This window comes from Carettochelys insculpta, chromosome 3 (assembly GCF_033958435.1).
Source record: "Carettochelys insculpta isolate YL-2023 chromosome 3, ASM3395843v1, whole genome shotgun sequence".
NCBI classification, from domain to species: Eukaryota; Metazoa; Chordata; order Testudines; family Carettochelyidae; genus Carettochelys; species Carettochelys insculpta.
In genome coordinates, this window is record NC_134139.1 from 193,575,601 (window position 1) to 193,595,666 (window position 20,066).

At 41.4% G+C, this 20,066-nt stretch overlaps 1 protein-coding gene and 1 long non-coding RNA gene across 2 annotated transcripts in view; one reads left to right on the plus strand and one right to left on the minus strand.

Moving 5' to 3' along the window:
* The window catches only part of LOC142010596 (uncharacterized), a 33,507-nt gene that overhangs the window by 9,723 nt on the left and 3,718 nt on the right, over positions 1-20,066 (plus strand). The window lies entirely within an intron of this gene.
* The window catches only part of WDCP (WD repeat and coiled coil containing), a 41,000-nt gene that overhangs the window by 3,620 nt on the left and 17,314 nt on the right, over positions 1-20,066 (minus strand). The window contains exon 4 of the mRNA XM_074988988.1: positions 3,188-3,308. Coding sequence (XP_074845089.1) covers positions 3,188-3,308 — 121 coding nt within the window. The remainder of the gene's footprint in view (positions 1-3,187; positions 3,309-20,066) is intronic.

Below are 20,066 nucleotides of genomic sequence, written 5' to 3' on the forward strand. Positions count from 1 at the left end.
TTTTTACAGATTATACTTTGAGCTTTGCAGCTCACCAGAATCCCAAACTAAAAGGAAAACTCAGGGGCTGTGTCTACACTAGCATTGCTCTTTCAAAAGAAAAAAAAAAAGCAGTGTAGACTCTGCTCTTTCAAAAGTAAACCCCATTTCCGAAAGAAGCTCTTTCAAAAGAAGAATATGCAAGTGAGGTGCCAGATATGTAAATCTACGCCTCATTTGCATTTTTGATTTGCCTCATTTGGATGCCTCTTTCAAAAGAGCAGTGTTAGTGTAGACACAGCCAGGAATACAACTCTCTCTCTGGTTAGTTCTTCAATTGATTGAAGAATCACATAAATCTCTCTGCTCTACAGCTGGTAAATTTTGCATGGTTTGAGAGGGATTTTTGATTCAAGAATTCCTTTTGCTCTTGACAAATTGACTCGTTTTTTTAAGCATGTAACAGCACATCTGAAATTGCTTCTGGGTTGTGGCATTTATTTTCTTCAAAACCTATGGCATCAAAATGAAGAGTGTTGATGTTAGGTTAGCTAAATTATCAGCCTTTCTGTATGCTGATAAATGGCTTTCTCAGGCTTTCCTGTTCATTTTCAGAGTAATTGCTCCAGACCATTTTTTTTTTCCCCAAGTATAAAATAGGTCAATTTGGTGCTCTTAAAACCAAGAACTGGTGGTGCTGGCCTAAGATTGTAATTCAGTGCCTCCTCCCCATGCTAAATCCACTTTGCATTGTTGCAAAGGGATATCTCCCCAGAGGGTCCCTCCAACAGATGCCAACTTGACCTAACTGGCTCTATTTCACCACCTTCAGCCACTCCCAGCACAAGAGGTGTGCTGTCAGAGGGAGAGATGTCTTATGCCCCAATTGTGCTTGGCTACTGGATATAGCCAGAGAGACCATTGCAGCCAGGGTACAAGTTAAGGCAGTCCAAAACCAAACCAGTTTCAGGGATCCCCAGTCTGAGGGAGACACCATTCTTAATTTAGCACTGACCTCAGCATCAGGACTAGAATGAATTTGGTCCAGTTTAAGCAGGTTTTCCTACCTTGTTCTGTCCTCTCTGACAGCACTTATGCTATCCCTCTGCTGACCTCATTTTAGCAGTAAGCTGCCAATCATAGCATATTATGTAGTCAGAGGGCTTGTCTTCAGTACCACCTTCCTTTGAAGGAAGGATGGTAATTAGGGTGTTGGGCATTTACTAACAAAGTGTTGTGGTGCATAGGCAGCACTTCATTAAGCAAATTCCCCCCCCCGCCCCCGTGCCAGCTCTGAAGTTTTAAACTTCAAAGTACTGGCTTGCGTCTAGCCACGGCTCACCCACCGGTACTTCAAAGTGCCAGGGCCACTTCAAGGTCCCTTTACTACTCAAAAAAGACACAAGCCGGTACTTCGAAGTTTAAGTTGCCATGAGGGGGTGGGGGGTGGGGAATTTGCTTAATGAAGTGATGTTTATGCACCACAGAACTTCATTAGTAAACTCCCAACTAATTACCATCCTTCCTTCGAAGGAAGGTGGTAGTGTAGACAAGCTCAGAGAGGTTTCTTAGATACAGTATGGAAGTTCTGGTCAAAATGAGGGAGATATAGAGAGAGTCCCACCCCAGAAAAGTCAGTAGCCTGGTAGATATGAGAGGCTCAAGTACCTGCTTTGTCTGATTCAGAGCAGGGATTTAAAACTAGGTTTTGCTCATCCCAGGTGAGTGCCCTAACTACTAAGCTGCAGGAGCCACGATTGCTTTTGCTCTCTAGAAATGTTGGAAATTTCCATTGGACAGGAAAATCATCTTCCACTCAGCTCTAATTAAGAAGAATATTTTTATTTGTTGGGGGCAACTGTGTGGGGAGGTAGGAAGTTATCCCTCTTTGTGGGAGGTAAGCTTCTCAAAGAGACCATAGCTACAGACCAAGGCAAACATTTATAATATATAGAGCATATAAGACAAGTTTCAGAAACTATTACAGAAGACAGGGCAGGAGTGCTGGGGGTAGGGCGGTGCTTCTGACAGCCCCTGAACCACACTGTATATAATGGAAACCACTTCAAGAGGCGCAGCAGCACCACTAGCTCCAGCACCTAAGTGAGACTGGGAGACATATATGCTCTGCAGTGGCTGAGAAGCTGATAAGTTACATATCCTAGAAATGATATTTCTCTCTTGGTGCCATCAGGTATGTGGCATGTTTGTGAAAAAGGGTAAAGGGTCTGTAAAGATGACAAGTCTTTAAAGGGAAGCACCCGTATTTCCAAAGAGTTTGGTGTCCTGATCAGAGTTCCCTCTTATTTTTCCATCTGTGGACAGAATGAATTTTGTTATGTGCACCACGGTATGTGCAGATGTGCATCCTCAGTAGAAACATGCTGCCCACTGTGGGTGGCTGTGAGCATGCTGCTAATTCAGCTGAGTGGCACCTGAATCTTTCCTGGCTTCCCAAGCACTCAGCTTACAGGGAACACTAGTCCTGATTATTTTTGCTGTCCCCGTCCCCAAAAGAATCTGCCTGATTGGTCTGGTTTGGGGGCAGTGTGGCAAAACATGCTCACTGGCCTCTGCTCTACTCCATGGTCATTTTTGCTGGTAAAAGACCCTGTGCACTTTACAATATTTATTATTTACAATATTGGTTTCTACCACCCCCTTATTCTTTGTACAGTCTTACGCCTGATGTCCTAGGAAGCCTTCAGCTCCTGCAGTAAGCAAGGAAGAGCAATCCCTTCCTCCCTCTTTCGTTATCTGCTTCCTCCCATCCCACTTCCTACCTGTGCCTTTTGTACCACTTGCCTAATGGCTTAATTAACCTCTTAGTTTGCCTCAGCTTATCAGTTAGGCACAGTTCTTAAAGACTTCTGCTATGGTGTAATTAATTAGAAAGGTTGGATACTGTTGTCCAGCACTGTGCTACAGGCAGCTACACAATTATCCCTAATGTGTAAGTAATTTTGGGAGGCATTTTGCTGGGGGTGCTGATGATGAATACTAAGTAGTTGGTGTTTGCTCTGTTACTTAAGTCCAGGGGGTATGTCAGCACTCTCAGCATCCGTAGTTCCAGCACTACTGCATTCTGTCATGTTTCAGACAAGAAAAACAAGGGCTTACTAGGAAAAATCCATGTAGCTGTTTCCCAGTACTTTTCATAACGAAAATGCCATCTGTAACCTGGCCACCAGAAATAAACAGAACATACCATGTTTCATTTCAATAATAGGTAGATCAAAAACCTTCTGGACTAAATTCAGGCGGATCTTGCTGTCACAAAGGAGAACAGTTCTTGTTTCTTCAGCAACAGCTCCATTTGAGAAATACTTCTTCAGACGCATACCAGTAAAAGAAAAGGTTGTGTTAGAATGCTAGCCACCTTTTACCTTAGGAATCAGGCCATCTAGCTTGTTCATCACTTTGGCTATGTCTCCACTTGCATCCTTCTTTTGAAAAAGGCATGCAAATTAGGGAAACTGAAAATGCAAATGAGGTGCAGATTTACATAGCTGGGGCCTCCTTTGCATACTCTCCCTTTGAAAGAGCTTCCTTTCAAAAGAAAAAAAGTAGTGTAGACACAGCTCTATTGAAAGCAAACCGTGTCTTCAAAAGAACCCTTTGAAAGATGGGGCTTACTTTTGAAAGAGCTGCATCTACACTTCTTTTTTTCCTTTCAAAAGTTCTTTCAAAGGGAGAATATGCAAATGACACACCAGATATGTACATTTGCGTCTCAGTTGAAATTTTGATCTCCCTCATTTGCATGCCTCTTTCAAAAGAGGAATGCAAGTGTAGACACAACCTTTGGGTTTTCATCTTCCCTCTACTCCCAACAATGTATTGGTATATTTAAAGTAATATGGTGCCCATATCTAACTCAGACATTCTAGGTGCTGTTTCGCCAGGTCCAATTCATTTGTGTCCCAGCTCCTTAGAGTTGTGTCTGTACAGCTCAAAACTGCACCAGCTTCTTTGATGTTGTATTGACTTGCAGGTGCAATGTACTGGGCCATGTGTATGCCTATTGTCCTTTCCCAGGTGAATGTCAGTCCTCCATGAGTGAGTATGATCGTTTCATCCACTAGGGCTTGTCTACGCTACCTTTGAGGAGTAAAGGGACTTCCAAGTTGCCCAGGTACTTTGAAGTACTGGCCGGTTAGCTGCAGTTACATGTGAACCAGCACTTTGAAGTTTAACGCTTTGGAGTTGCCTGAGGGGAGAATTAGTTTAATGAAGTGCTGCATATGCAGTGCAGCACTTCATTAATAATGTACTGACACCTTACTTACCATCCTCCCTTCGAAGTAGGGAGGTAGTGTAGACACAACCCTAGAGATTGACCTAGAGAGCTCACAAGTCTAATGCTCATACAATGAATAAGCAGTCTCTTTGATTCCAGTTGTACAGGTGTGCATTTATCAAACAGATCTTTCTTCACACATTTAGTGCCAATACAATCCATCTGCACAGCTCTGGCAGAACAGAGGGACTGTAAAGCTCTGCTCCTCAGGAAGATGGGGAAACTATCTTGGCAAATCTGGTATAGCTTTCTAAGGAGGAGGGAGCAGCCTTGCATTGAGAGCCAAACCAATCAGACCAGAGGACGAGGGAGTATAAAGACTGCATACAGCCAGTCCCATCCTCCTCTTTTGTGCTGTGCTGAGTGAAAATAAGCTGGAGTAAGGACAGAGGACTCAGAGCTCTGTTCCTACTGATGACCACATATTTTGGTCCAGAACCAAACAGATATTTAGGTTCATAACTTCTATGGATTTTTATTAAATTCGGAAGCGTAAAGACCTCTGCAGATCTGAGCCCATGTCCACAAGATCACAGCATGAGGAACATCTGATGACTGTAAAGTCTAAGCAGCTATGTAATTGATACATACACTTATATATAATTTGCTCTTCACTATCATCTGAAGACCAGTTTCAGCATTACTGCTTTTCAAGTGACTCTCTGCCATCATTACATATCTATTTTGAATGATTTTCCCCTAAAACAGATTACAGTATTTTTCTACTTATTTCCTGCTCTTACTTTCCATTTTTTTTATAACCTATTTTTTTCCTCTGGCATCACTGATATTTGCAATACCTCCCAATTTAACAATTTAATCTTCTAATTTAATTAATATGGAGTTGACCTCCCCGCTTCTTCCAACTTTTCTTTTATATATTCAGCATGAAACCAACTGCAGTACTGTGACATTTTAGCACAGAAAGAAGAGATACCATCTACCCTAAATCTAATTTGGGTTCTGCTCTAGTTATACTCTGTAGCTTGTATACTTTGGTATTTCTGTTTAAATTAGTTCACACCTGCATCTTCTATTTCTGTACTTAGTAATCTGTTCCACATGTTAATTAACCTATGTCTTAACTAAATATCTCCTAATTGCATTGAGTGCTTAACTTTTAGTTTGTATGCAAGCTCTCTTGCTGCTGTTGACTATGTCCACATTTCAAACAGTTTTGCTGCAGCAACATCGTCTATGCGGCATCTTATACTCCAGCCACATGCTCTTTGCCCTGCCGCATTTTATACCCTGTCCTAATCCAAGTGATCTTTTTTTTTTTCCCACCAAAGCATGGTTTTCATATAACCACATTGGTTTAAATGCCATCCATGATACCTTTGAATTTCTGTGAAATTACCATTTCCCTGTTCTATTTTCAATAACTTATGCAGACAAGTAGCTTAATATTAATTAATGTGTGTGTTATATTTGCTCTGAGAGGTGCTATTATTATAGGACCTAACAGGGAAGGCAGAGTAAAAATCTCTCTAAATTAAAAGAAAAGCTCCTCAGATATCTGCACAGGCTGAATCTCTCTCAGATAGCACCCTTGTGACCTGCCTTGTGCCAGATGAGAGAATTTGCTGGACCACGGGAGGGGTTTGGATGTTGTGCAGGTCCATTTCTTCATACCAGTTATAGTCAAGTCAAGAATGATCAAGACAAATTCATCTCAGCTCCATCTCAAATGACTATAAATCAGTTAATTGTAATTAATAAAGTTACTCTAGGGAGGAATTTTATGCCTTATGTTTCCCACTAAACTGATAGCTTTTTTCTCCCAAGAAGTGAATCACAATTTTATAGTATGACCTCCTCTTTGTAAACCCACATGGACAATCTTAAAGCAGTCTGTTCCTGTTTAGACCCTTTAGCTGATTCCCACCCATGATTTTACATGTTTCCTTGTACAGACTGCAGAAATCCAGATCTTTAGTTTCACAGTTCTTTCCCTTACATTGTTTTTGAAAATATTAGTGTCACATTAGTTTCCCTCCAGTGGCCATGCACTTCTGTTTATAGAGAGAAATTAATTTTTACTACATTCTGTGTCTGTGGCAGAATTCTGTCTTCCTCTGTTTTGAATTGCTCCAATTTATTTGATTTACCATTAGTTTAAACAACAGTAATACACTATTTCTACAGTTTACGTACATTAATCTGCTGAGAGGCAGTTGATTATTGTTCCCATCTTAGAGATGGTGAAATAGGGCACAGCGAGATCAGGTGATCTTATGAAGCCTGTATGGATACTTTGCTGCAGTAGAGGGAACAGACCAAGATCCCAAGCGTCTCTCCCTTTCCTCTATCCCCATATCATGTTTCCTTCATCATCACCAAGTTTCACTGTCTGTTCCTAGATGTATCTCAGATTCTGATAATATTGCTGTTTGTAGCAGGCTTTTAGTTCTCAGTTTAAAAGTCTTTACTGTAAACTGTTTTATCCGTGAACAAAGTTTATTGGCAGATTAAGGAGATATTCACACAGAAGTGACAAATATTTCCAGATACTCAAGTGGATATTATCTGCCCAGGCTTCTTTTGGCAAAGGTCCTGTAACGTATCTGATTCCAGCTCACCCTCAATGAGAAACTGGCAACATGAGCAAGCTTTTGTCAGTTGCAGATTAACTTAACCAGATTTTAAAGCTTTGTAAAAAGGTCAGCTAGTTTGCAGCCAGACAGTCTCAGTATTGACAGCCTAAACTTTCCAAACTGAGGAGTCAGGACCCCCAAATTGCAAAACTGACTTAAAAATCCCGATGTTTAAAAAAAAGTATTGAGTATTTTTCTTTAAAAAAAAAAAAGAAAAAAAGCAGTCCTGTAGCACCTGAAAGACTAACAATTGTATTTATTATGTAATGAGCTTTCATGCATAAGACCCACTTCCTCAGATCTGTAGCAGAAATAAGAATCCATGATTTATATAGTGGGGTGGGGGGAAGGAAGTAGGAGGAGAAGAAGAATGGAAATAAGGGCGGGAGAGCCAAGGAGTCATCTGTCAGTAATGGGACCTGTGAAAGAAGTAAATTAAGTGGGTTGGGGGCCATTCCTGTGAATATCAATGGTGGGGAAATAGTGATTGTAATGCATAAGATGATACCTGCTCCAAATCCGATGAAGTGGGTCTTACACTTGAAAGCTCATTACTAAATAAATAAAAGTTTTAGTCTATAAGGTGGTGCTTGTTTTTGTGAAGTTCCAGACTAACATGGCTACCCGTTTGAGACTGTTTTATTTTTGCTTTTGAACCATTAGGTCACCCTCAGGTATGGTGACCATCCATCCCGTTTTTGGGGGGGTCTGCCCCATAAATCAGATGCCATCCTGGCATCCTGATTTATTTTGCCAAAGGGGCTACTTGCCCCATATTCCACTTTTTTAGGAGCACTGCCCCGGTTCTGGCTCCACGCAGCTGGGAGAGCTGGACTGGCACAGCAGCGCAGCTGCTGTCCAACTGTCCCCAGCTGGGGGAGCCAGGAGTCAGACCTGTGTGGCTGCCACCCAGCTTTCCCTGGCTGGCAGGAGCTGGGAGCTGGATTGGTGTGCCTGACTTCCCACAGCTGGTGGAAGTCAGGAGCTTCACTGGTGGGGCAGCAGCCCTGTTCCCAGTGCCCCAACTCATGATGCAGCTGAGAGTCACAGCTGCCCCCCTGCAGCACTCCCAGCAGGTTGGCATCCCCCACAGGGCAGCCACCACCTGAATTGCAGGTATGGTGACCATCTGTCTCATTTTGGCCGGGACAGCGTTATTTCTCCATGTCCCATATTTGGCCAAGGGGGAGATATGGTCACCCTACCCTCAGGTCACATGTTCAAACTTTTCTGTGTAACCAGAGAGCTAGAAAACATGTTTAACAGGAAACCTGAGAAGCTTGTCGGGGTTGCCATCTGGGGAAAGGGCAGGAAGGGCTGCACACACACCCCACCCCGGCTTTCATACAGGAGTTGTGCTCCTAGGCAGAGCTCCTAACTGCAGCAATGTGAGTTCCGTAGAGGAGAGGATCCTCTAGTGCAGGGAATCAGTATTTTGTTTAGAAATAAATGCAGGATGATTGAGATAAGAAGGGGCTAGCAACTGCCTGTAAAACAGGAATACCTCTGCATTGGTGGGAATGTTGAAAAGAGACTCAGAAGAAATACATCCAAATTTTCTGAGGCAGCTAGGTTATATTCAGAAAAGAGGGAGATTTGAGGGACATAGGTGAAAAGAAAGGGCCAAAACCTAGGGAAGGGCCAGCAGTGGTACAGAGATTTCCCACTCTACCCAGGATACTTATGTGACACTGTCACCAGGGTCTAAGTGCTTCAGAACGGCTAACCTGTTTTTCTTGGATAAAATGGCTCAGATATTTAAGTATGAAGTTGTGACATAAGCTGATTAAAATATGATCTTATGTCACTGTTGCAACCACTGTTATATATTTGCAACACATCTTGTACAAAGTGTGCCAAGTGAGGTGTCTCTGAGAAGCTTATGAGCTGCTGGTCATCATCATAATTATCATTATCATCAACAACAACCATGGGCTCAGTGCCCGTTGGTGTCTGATGCCTCTCGCACTATTTCCTTCCCTTTTCCCTTTCCATTGTGGAGTGGCTCAGCTTCTGTAGGTTAGTTCCACACCAATCTACCATATCATCTACCCATTCTCTGTGGGGTCTGCCTCTCCTATTCAAACCATCCATTATGCCGAATACCATGGTCTTGATTTTTCATTCATTGTTCATTCTGCAGATATGCCCAAATAGCTGTAACTTCCGTTGTCTAACATTCTGCAGTAGGTTCTCTTTTGGCTGTATCTTCCCATATAATTCCTCATTGGTGACCTTCTGCATCCATCCTATTTTCAGGATCTTTCTATAACAACTCCTCTCGAATGTCTATATTCTTCTCTTCAAATCTTTCATTATCATCCATGTCTTACATCCGTAGAACATGCTGCTGAATACATGTTTTCAAGATGCTCATCTTCATTCCTAAACTAATTGCTTTGGTTTTCCTGATCTTATCCATCACCTTCAAACTCACTCTTGCTTTTGCTGTTCTAGTCGCTGTTTCCTTCTTACAGTCTAGATCATACGTTATGTTGCTCCCTGGATGTGTGATCTTCTCTACGTTCTCTAGTTCAGTCCCATCTACACTGATCTTCCTTCCTATTTCCTTATCTACAAATACCATTGTTTTGTTTTATCAATGTTCATAATCAGTCCGTACCACTTCCCTTCGTTGGTTAGCACCTGCACCATTTTTGCTAGCTTCTCCTCATCTTCCTCAGTGATAACTATATCATCTGTGAATCTCACATTGTTAATTCTTATCCTGTGCACAGATGCTATTTTGCAAGTATAATTTTTCTATTTGAACTTATTAGTATTTTCTAAGAACTCGTATTTCAATATGTTTGATTCTGAACAGTATCAGTGACGCATTTGGCCTCCGTATTGCGAAGCTGGGTGGCTCACTGAGGAGAAATTGATTCACAAAGGACCTTGGGAAATGCCAATCCACATCTGATGAGCCTTCTTAGGAACATTCAGGCTAGCCTGGGGGCAATAGTAAGCACCTACAAGCAGCTGACCAACAGTCCTGTGGCACCTTAACTGGCAGGACTGCTTGCTTTGCATGAAGCTACAGGGCTTGTCTATGCTGGGGTTGATCTGAGTGGTTGATCTTCCACAGTAATGTAGATATAGGCTGAGACTACAAAGAACCAAGTCATGCATGGACGGTTACTTGCCCAGGTGACTCCGAACCCCATTCTCTTGCTGTACTTTTCCACAGCAAGAACCACAGGATTCCCTCCACATGGCAGAGGCTGTAAAAGGCCCTAGCACCCCTCCATTTTGTATTCAGTTCTGCTTCTAACCTCCGGAGGAACTTTGCTGCAAACTGAAGCTTTAAACAAAGGACTGAATGACTCATCCATGCTGCAGATGTACTTCAGGGACTTAAGTTAAGCCAGCAGTTTATTCCTTCACTGCTACAAGCCTGAACCAAGAACTTTGCCATTGTTGTATGTATTTGATCCCATTAACAATTCTAAATCTCACTCTCTCTTTTTATCAGTAAACCTTTAGCTTTGAGATACTAAAGGGTTGGCAACAACATGCTTTTTTGAATAAGATCTGAGCTATAAATTGATTTGGGCATGTGGCTGGTCCCTGTAGATTGGAAGACTCTTTTATTGGATGAGATTGGTTTTCATAACCACTCATTCATATAAAGAGTGCCCCAGTGGCAATATGCGGAACTGAAGCGTCTAAAGGAATTGCTTATGTGACTTCTTCTTGGGCAACCTGTTTATTTTCCTTTCCTGCCTGCAGTGGCCCTGAGATATCTGAAAAATCTCAGTTCTTTTCTCAACTTTAAAATGTGGAATTTCCTTTGTGTTTGGTTTTAAATAGTCCCCTCTGAAACCTGCAACTCTGTCACTGTAGTATTGAGTTTAAAAACCTTCTGGAAAGTAACTAGCCAGTTGTTATGATGTAGTCACAGATTCATGATAATGACTGTTTTCCTTAAAGTTCCAGCTCCTGGAGTCAGATGGGTATGTGGTGATTTCAGCCTTTGTCCTTAAATCAAAATAAAGTTTCTAGACCTCAGGGCTGTGGTGAAAGCTTCAAAATGAGACCTCAGTGCATTATAAAGGCTCAAAAAGCAGAAAGCTAATAAAAAGAACTCCAAAGCTCTTATTTTTGTATGAGCTCATGATTTTAAAGCCAATTTCATGTTCTTTGAGGGGCCTGACTCATGATTTTTCAACATTTGTGGTTAGCAATATGGTAGAAGTGATTTGTCAGTTACTCCCTGCTAAGGTCAGTTTTTAGTTTATTTTATTTGCAGTGGTGTACCACCCCTACAGCACTGGGAAGGTGCAATGTAAACTCACAGGGCCTTGTGCTAGTAAAATGTTCCCAAAAGTTAAATGATCTGTTCTCTGCATGGTGTGCTGGAAAAAAGTGACAGAAAGTAACCCAGATTTTTCTGCAGTTGTTTCAATTGTTGTATTAAAGAGTTAGTAACAGAGTTAGAATATACATTAAGGAGTTTGGAGGCACCTTAATGAATAACAGTTTTCTTATTATTTTATATTTGATTATATTTTCTCCTAAGAAAATGGTTAGTTGTTCAGGTGCCACTGGACTCTCTATTAATTTTGCTGAAACAGACTGACAGGGAACCAGTTACTCTCTGAAACCAGATTATACATTAAAATTTAAACACAAGATGTGAGAACTGTAATATTATGAGGGGTTCTTGACACAGTTGAGAGAACCAGTCCTGGGCAGATTGCTTAATCTGGGCCACTTACAGTCCAGGCTGGAATTTCCTTCTCAATAAAGCAAATCAAGACAGAAGCTACAAAAGTACACCCACAGATTCTCCAGCTCCTCCTAATGCCCAAAACAGTAATCCTCACTCAGGTGAGAGGCTCTGAAAACCTATTTCACCAAATCCGCACAGATTCATCCAGCTCCCAAAGGGACCAGTCACGTCCCCAGGACAATATATACTTAGATCTTATCCAAAACAGCATGCTGTGCCAATCCTTTAGAATCTAAAAAAGGTTTATTAATGAAGAAAGAAGGAATAGGATGAGAGAAAAATTGTTAAAGTGATACATTACATACATCAATTAAAGCTGGTGCAGGCCAATGGTGTTATATGCTGATTTCTTGAAAGTATCTCTGAAAATAAATCCCATGAGGGATGGGACCCCAGTTCACTTAGGCTTAGTTCATGAGTACTGAAGACAAAATGGTCATTGCCAGGGCCATCTTATAGCTTGCCGTGTGAAGGGGAAAATTCCTTTCTTTTTCCATAGGCACTGGAGGGTCACCTGCTCAGGTTGTCTGTTGTGGCATTCTGCCATTAGTCACTGGGCTAGCCAGCAAGTCCCAATCCATTTCCATAAATTGTGGCATTGATTCTGGGTATCCAGTCTCTGTTGCTTTGTTCAGCCCATGTCACCTGACTGGGGAGGTGATAATACCTCCTGTTGTGAATCTCAGCACTAAACCATTTCTAATGCAGGTATAAAGCCAATATCTATAACTTTGTAAACAAATGTGGCACAGACATACAAATAGCATAACCAGATTCAAGGCATTACCAGCTTTCATTAGACACCTCACTCGGCCCACCTGGCACAAGATTTGGTGCAAGCCTAGAATGCTGATCACAGAAATGGCCTCATAAAATTATTTTAAAAATCTAATAATGTCACAGGAACATGTTAGTATTAGTGCTGAGTAGGTCTAGTATTTATTTAATTCTCTTTTTATATATAGTTTCTGTTAGCTAATTTCTAAGTAGCCCCTGAAATCACAGTTAAAGTCCATCTGTTCCCTCCTTCCCCCGCAGTATGAAATGGCACTCCTGGCTCTTGTAACCACATACCTCAATGAATGGATGCTGTAAGTAAAATCAGAGGTGAAAGTAACTTAATTTTCGTACAGGTACTGTTATACTGCACCCCTCCAGGATGTGGGGAGGGGAGCTCAGGGCAGGCAGTTATGGGGAGTGGGGTTGCCATATGACTGACAGCCGAGCAGCTTCCTCTATTTCTTTCAGCTGTAGTAAATCCATGAACTGGATTGTGCAATAGAAAGGAAGCCATGAAAGTGATAGAAGATAAAGGTGATCTGACTCTACTTCCTGGAGTGACAGACTAGTTAGGAAGCTGAAGTTTAAAGAGCAGAGATTTAGAAAGACCATAAAAAAGTGAACAGCAGTAGTCAAGATAGGTAATGATTAAAGCAGGGATAAGGATGTAAGCCAAAACAGAGGGGACACGGTATGGACAAATTCTGATAATGTTCTGAAACTGGCAATTAGTAGAGATACATGGATGAGGAAGATGTGGTAATGTAATGTTGCAGGTTAGAAATGACTCTGAGATTTCTTGCATGGAAGCAAAGCTAAGGCTTGAGTTAAGGAAAGTGAGAGCTGAGTCAGAAACAGGTAGGGTGACCACATTGCCCTATAGCAAATATGGGACACTGGCCTCTGGGGATGGGCTGCTGTCCCATGTCAGGGCACCATGGTGATGGGGGCTGCTGCTCCAGGGTGAGGCACTGGGGTGGAGGCTCTGCAGCCTCCAATGGGGAGGCACCAGGAGTGAAGGGGAGTGGAGGATGTATGTTTCAAAGTCTCCAGGAAGGGGGACAGGGAATGAAGCAGGAGCTGAGGCGTAAAAGGCCAGGAAATGAGGCAGCCAACCCATGGAGAGGCTCCCTGGCATTGGGAGCTGCTTCAGTAAGTGTAGGACTCCAGGGAATGGGGCAGGTACCCCACTGTGGAGTTTGCTGGCAGCAGATGCTGCCACCATGGGAGGCCAGAGAATGGAGCAGCTTTCCCCCAGAGGGGCTGTCATAAGGTGCAGAGCTCTGGGGAGCATAGCAGCCACTGAGTGGAGGAGCTCCCTGGCAGGAGAGGCTGCCACCCCAAGGCAGAGGGTGCCAGGGAACAGGAGACCCACAAAATAAGGGACAATTTGCCTATTTTCTTTAAAACGTTAGGATGCCTGTGAGACAGCTTAAAAAAGGGACTGTCCTGGTAAAAGTGGGACAGATGGTCGCCTTGGTAACATGGCAACCAAAGAGGGCCGTCTTGCTGAGAAGAGAGCCTTCAGACTCTGATGCATTCATTAATAGGGTTCTTGTTCTGTAGCTCAGCATTGACAGTCCAGACAGGAGTACAGACTGTTTCATGTCCTATATGTCAAGGTGCTGAGCTCTTTTTATTGAGATACGTGCACTAACTGCTTTAGGCGTTGATGGTATTCAGCACCTCACATACACCTTCTAACCTGAATGTCTTGCAGGATCATGCCTGTAGAATGAGTTGATGGAGATGGAAATTTGGGTGTCATGTACAAAAGCCTTGAGACCTTATTAGCAATAAAGAGATTAATTTACAACAGCTGATCTCTCTGGCCTAACATAGCTATTCCTTAGCTCATTTACTTTACTCTTCTAACTTGGGTCTCCCATCTATTCTCTGCCCTTGCCTTTCCACTTTTAAGTATGATTGTGTGCCAGGTTTTGTTTCTGTTGTTCCCATCTACCTGGAATACCCTCTGTTCTCCTAACTCACAGTAAATCCTTGCTTTTCTCTTTATTTTATGATCAATTGCATAGCTGCTGCCCGCTCAGCTTGAAGTGGTTTCCCTTAAATACAGGGTTTACAGTTTGGTTCAATGACTCTTAGCTCCCCCACTATAGAAATTGTTCCACCCCACGACTGATCAGGTCAGTGTACAGTGTCTGAAGGGTAGAAGTATACCAGTATAAATTAAATTCTATTCAATCTCAGTGATTGGCAAGTAGAAAGTCATGATGGCTAATCATCCCAAATACATTGGTTTTGCTGTTTAATTTTGTGATCTACCCTGTCAGTAATACAGATATTTTACACAATAAAAAGTGTTCTTCAAGTTAACAGCCAATTACTCTTGTCCCTGTGAGTTAGATTTCCCTGAATGGAACTTATCTTGAATCAGAGAACCATAGGACTGGAGGGAACCTTGAGAGGTCATCAGGTTCAGTCCCCTGCACTCATGGCAGGACCAAGCATCAACTAGACTAGCCCTGACAAGTATTTATCTAACCTGCTCTTTGGGTGTGACTCATGTGCAGTGGGGCAGGGGCCAGAATCTCTGGGTGACCCAAGGGAATAGTGGGGGGGCTGGCAACACTAGGGGGAAGTGGAGTGATGTGGGCCTAGCCTGCTCTGCTCGTCTGGGTCCTGGCCATGTCACAGGTGCAGACTCCCTGCACTCACAGTGGGGAAAAAGAGCAATGCAGCCAGGAGCCAGGGGAGTGGAGCAGGCTGGGACCATGTTGCTCTGCTTCTCCCCCACTGTTGCTGCTGCTGCGTGAAGGGACACCCAATCCCTTCTGCCAGTGCCAGTCCCACTAGTCCTGGGGCTGCATCACTTGGGGAGGAAGCTTGGGGGAAAAGTGGGTTGGGGCTCAGCAGGGGCAGGGAAGAGGGGGAAAGGTGCAGAGCATGTGTGGGTGAGAATAGACGGGGCCTAGGGAGGAGTGGGTGGGTTTCCTGGCCCTCCCCTGGGCTAAGGGCAGTGCAAGAAGGAGTCATGTGGCAGGGTGACTGGTGCTTCCCCTGTGTCCCTCCATAGCAGTTGCCCCTTCTGCTCTTAAAAATCTCCAATGATGGTGATGCCATCCATCTTCCTAGTCAATAAATTCCAGTGTTTAACAACCATTGCAATTAGGAAAAATTTTCTAATATTCATCCTAAACCTCATTTGCTGCAGTTTAAGCTTCTCATCCTTTCATCAGTGGTTAAAGAGAAAATATTTTCTGCCTCCTTCTTAGGAGGTACTTAGGTACTTGAAACCTGTAATCACGTCCCCTCTCAGTCTTCTCTTTTCTAGATTAAACAAACTCATATCCATCAGTCTATCCTCATCATAGGCCATGCTTTCTCAACCTTTAATCATTTTAGTTGCTCATCTCTGGATTTTTTTTCCAATTTGTCTACAACTTTTCTGAAATGTGGTACCTAGAACTGGACACAGTACTCTAGTTGATGCCTAATCAGCGCAGAGTAGAGTGGAAGAATTACTTCTTGTTGCTTACAACTCTCCTGTTAATACCTCCCAGAATGAAGTATGCTTTTTTTGCAACAGTGTCACAGGACCAGCATCTGAAGAAGTGAGTTAACTCACGGAAGCTCATGCTCTAAACTTTTCTGTTAGTCTATAAGGTGCCACAGGACCCTTCGTTGCTCTACAGATCCAGACTAACACGGCTACCCCTCTGATACTTGACAACATGCAAGTGTCACACTGTTAACTCATGTTTAGCTTGGGACCAGTATGATCCCTAGATCCCTTTCCACAGTACTCCTTCCCTGGCAGTAATTTTCCATTTTGTATGTGTGAAAGTGATTGTTCCATCCTGAGTGGAATACTTTGTATGTGTCTGTATTGACTTTCATCCTATATACCTCAGGTTATTTTTCCTCTTTGTCCAGATCATTTTGAATTATAATCCTCTTTCCTCCAAAGCACTGCGTCCCCTCTGAGCTTGGCATCATCTGCAAACTTTATGCCATTATCTAAATCATTGATGAAGACACTGAACAGAACCAGATCCCAAACAGATCCCTGTGGAACCCCACTTGTTATGCCCTTCCAACCTGATTGTGAACCACCAGCAACTACTTTCTTTGAATGGTTAATCAGCTAGTTGTGCACCCAGTGGTCCAACTTCGTACTTTAATTTCTGAATGGGGCTAAATTGCTCTGCCATTTCTAGAGAGAAACTCAGTGATAAAGTATCTTGTTGCAAAAAGGACTCACAGAAACAAATCTATAACACGTTATTCAACTCTTTTTTTTACTTGTTTAATAATAGCTTATTAACTGAGTCTCTCTGCCTGTTTTCCCACAATGCTTTGAATCTCTCATCTCTACATGATGCAACAGAAATAACATATGAAATCATGGCAGAATTAGGCCTTTTTATAATTTTGATGTATAATATTGATGCGTATTTTAAAGGTTTTTAATCAATTTAAATTTTCACAGTTACAGAAAATTATGAAGGGTCAGACAAGACAATAGATGGTCAGATTGTAATTATTTAATGAAAGTAGATAAGTAGAAAGTAGATAAGATTTGACAAGTTAAAGTTTTATAGTTCTGAAAATAAAAATTGCCAACATATCAAAATATAAAAAGTAAATAAATATAATTAAATCAGACTCTAAGGTCACATTCAGTATTTTTCTTATTTTGTAAATTTTGGTTGTTAATAGAAATACTTTTGTCTCTATTTGTACAGTGAAATTGATGGTTATAGCATTCATTGATAAAAATCTACTAGTTCCAAGCCTAAATATGTGCTGTTCAAGGTGCATTATCACATCACCCATGTGGCTGAATACTATTACACAGTGTACACTTTTCTGTGATAAAAAATCCAAATTTCTCTCTCAAATCTGCATTTTTCTGTAATTAAAATGAAGCACTGAACTGTAGTTTCCCTTACCACAATATGTGTAGGCATCCAATATATGCGGCACCTCATTAGACTAATTCTTGCCATGAGAACTTCCAAGTTAGCAACCTCGACGTGCCAGCAAGCTGTGTAGCTGTGGCCACTTCAAGTGCCCGCGGCTACATGGCTTGCTGGCACGTCGAAGCTGCTAACTTCGAGGTTCCTGCAGTGAGAATAAGCCTAATGGGGCACTGCATATGCATTGCAGCACTTCATTGCTATTCCCCACTCAGGCTGATTACCCTGCCCCCTTTGAAGAAGGGGGCTAGAGTAGACAATCCCATTGTGTTATAGATATATAGGTAAGTTGAAACCCAACCACCTTATGCCTGGGGTAACCTTATGAACTCCCTCTTCTCCCACTCTCTTAATTATCCACATTTTTTATTACGCAATCAGGCACCAATCCTAATTGAGTGAATATTTGGGGTTTCACTGTATATTTTTTTTCAAAAGATGTTTTCCTAAAGATTCTCTGTAAAAGTGCAAATTCTGCATTTTTCCATGTCAAACAGGTTTCTCGGATCCCTTGAGATCATGGCTCTTCCTAGTGTCCATAGTTTACATAAGCTATGAGCCCTGGGACTACTGAATAGACAGGAGTGTCTCAGCAGTTGCAGATAATATTGTCATGCCAAATCCCTAGAAGACATAGACTTCTAGTATAACACTACTAAAACAAGTACCATTTCTAGAACCTACACACAATGGAGAGAAATTGAAATTTGTTAAATAATTTAGATTTAGGTTGATTTTAGACCTTCGTTTTCTAAATAAAACTTTAAATTCACTGTATATCAACATTGCCTCACAATAAAGTTCATAAATGGTCATTAACTAGTGCTGCTTTTTACTTATGATTTAAACCTTACTTTTATGTTTTTAAGTAACATTATGGTTATGTTGTGTTGTGGTTATTATTTTGTGTATTTCATAGTACAGTATTGTCCAGATGCCTGCCTCACTCAGGCCTGCTTTGTGCTCAGCACTGTGCAAATTCATACAAAGACACAGACTTTGTGGTGAAGAGCCTACAAATAAAGGCTGTACTACATTACTGCAGTGATACATATATTCAGAATGTTTACCACAGAGGGGTATTTTTTACATAAGGCAGTAATGCCATTTCCTGACTCTTTAGCTCTATGTATACAGAGCCTGGCTGTAAGTCCATGACTGAGCTGGTCTCTGAGCTCAGAGGGTGCTAATCAGCTCATGAAGCAGGAGCAAGACCCAGGTGTCTGAATTCAAACTAATCAAAACATTTATTTTCTAAAAAAATTATTAGCTGCTTTTGAGGTAAAATATAGCTGTGTCTGTCTGGACTTCTCTTTGCCCTCAGTCTCTTTTTCATTATCTTTTTCTTCATACTGTGATCTTGCTAGGTCTCAGAAGCTAAAAAGGGTTAAACTAGGTCAGTACTCTAGTTAGAAGACATTCAAAGAATACCTAAATGCGGGGAGAGGGGGGACCTGTTCCTTTTGTGGGAGAGACAAGGTGGGTGAGAGGATATCTTTTGTTGGCCCAGTTTCTGACAAAAGATATTACCTCACCCACCTTTCTCTCTCTCACATCCTGGGACTACCAAGGCTACAGCACCCAAATGTTCATTAAAGGGCACTTTTTCTGAATCATTTGTCTTTTGGATGAGCTATGAAGCCAGCGTGTTCTTTTATATACAGAGAAATGCATTCTCCAATGGGGGCCATCTTGCATTGTCATACCAGCCCCAAATTAATTTGGCTTTAAAAGCAAAGCAGACATATTTCTTATCACTTGTGCAAGCACAGCTATGTGCAGTCAAGCCATTACTTCATAATTCAAACCATAAGTGGACGCTAGATCCCATCCCTTAACTTCCATTTGGATAAAATTGGCACCACTAATTTTAATTCAAAAGAAGGGGCTGTTCAGAAGCCAGAAGAGCTTCAATTTATTGTAATGCTATAACACTACAATAGGAAAAACTATTTTTTCTTTTACATTAGAATTAATGCAATATATTCAAATTTATTATTTGCTATATGAGATCAAACACTCTGCTTTCATCCAGAGCAGTAACACACTGAAATACTTCAAAATATTTTCTAAAACATGATGAATGATGTTTAAATCAAGTACTAATTTTTTTGCAGAATATGTAGAGGAAGATTCTCTCCTTAGATATGTATATGGCTCTTGTCAGTAATAGGAAAGCGTTGGTGCACATCTGAAAATCAAGTTTTATCCAGAGATATGTAATGTTAATACCACTGCATAATAAAATATTAATAAATTATATTTCCATAATGCCTTTCACACTAAAGGATGTTACGTATCTTCAAAAGCTACAATAAATACAAATAATATAAATGGCTCTAGTTTCCAAATATACTAATCTGAAGAGTGCCTAAGAAATAATAATAATAAAATTCTCACTCAGTAAAAACTCCAACTGAAATCAGTGGTACCTTTGTCTGAATAAGAGTTAGATAAGGACTTGATAAAATGGCATATTACTTATTAATTCATGAAATAATTAGCAGTTGGTACACACACTTTTTTAAAGAAATCAGGTTAAAATGGCAATATTTTATAATTGAAACTATCTAGATGTGTAGACATTGTTGGTGAAAAACTAAACTAAAAATGGGTCAAGATTCAAAAATTTAGATCTTTTGCACTTGAACTTTGCAAAAGTCTAGAACCAAAGTTTTGTTTCCATATATCACAGCTTTTGGCAGTCTGCAACTTTTGTATCTGAACCCAGA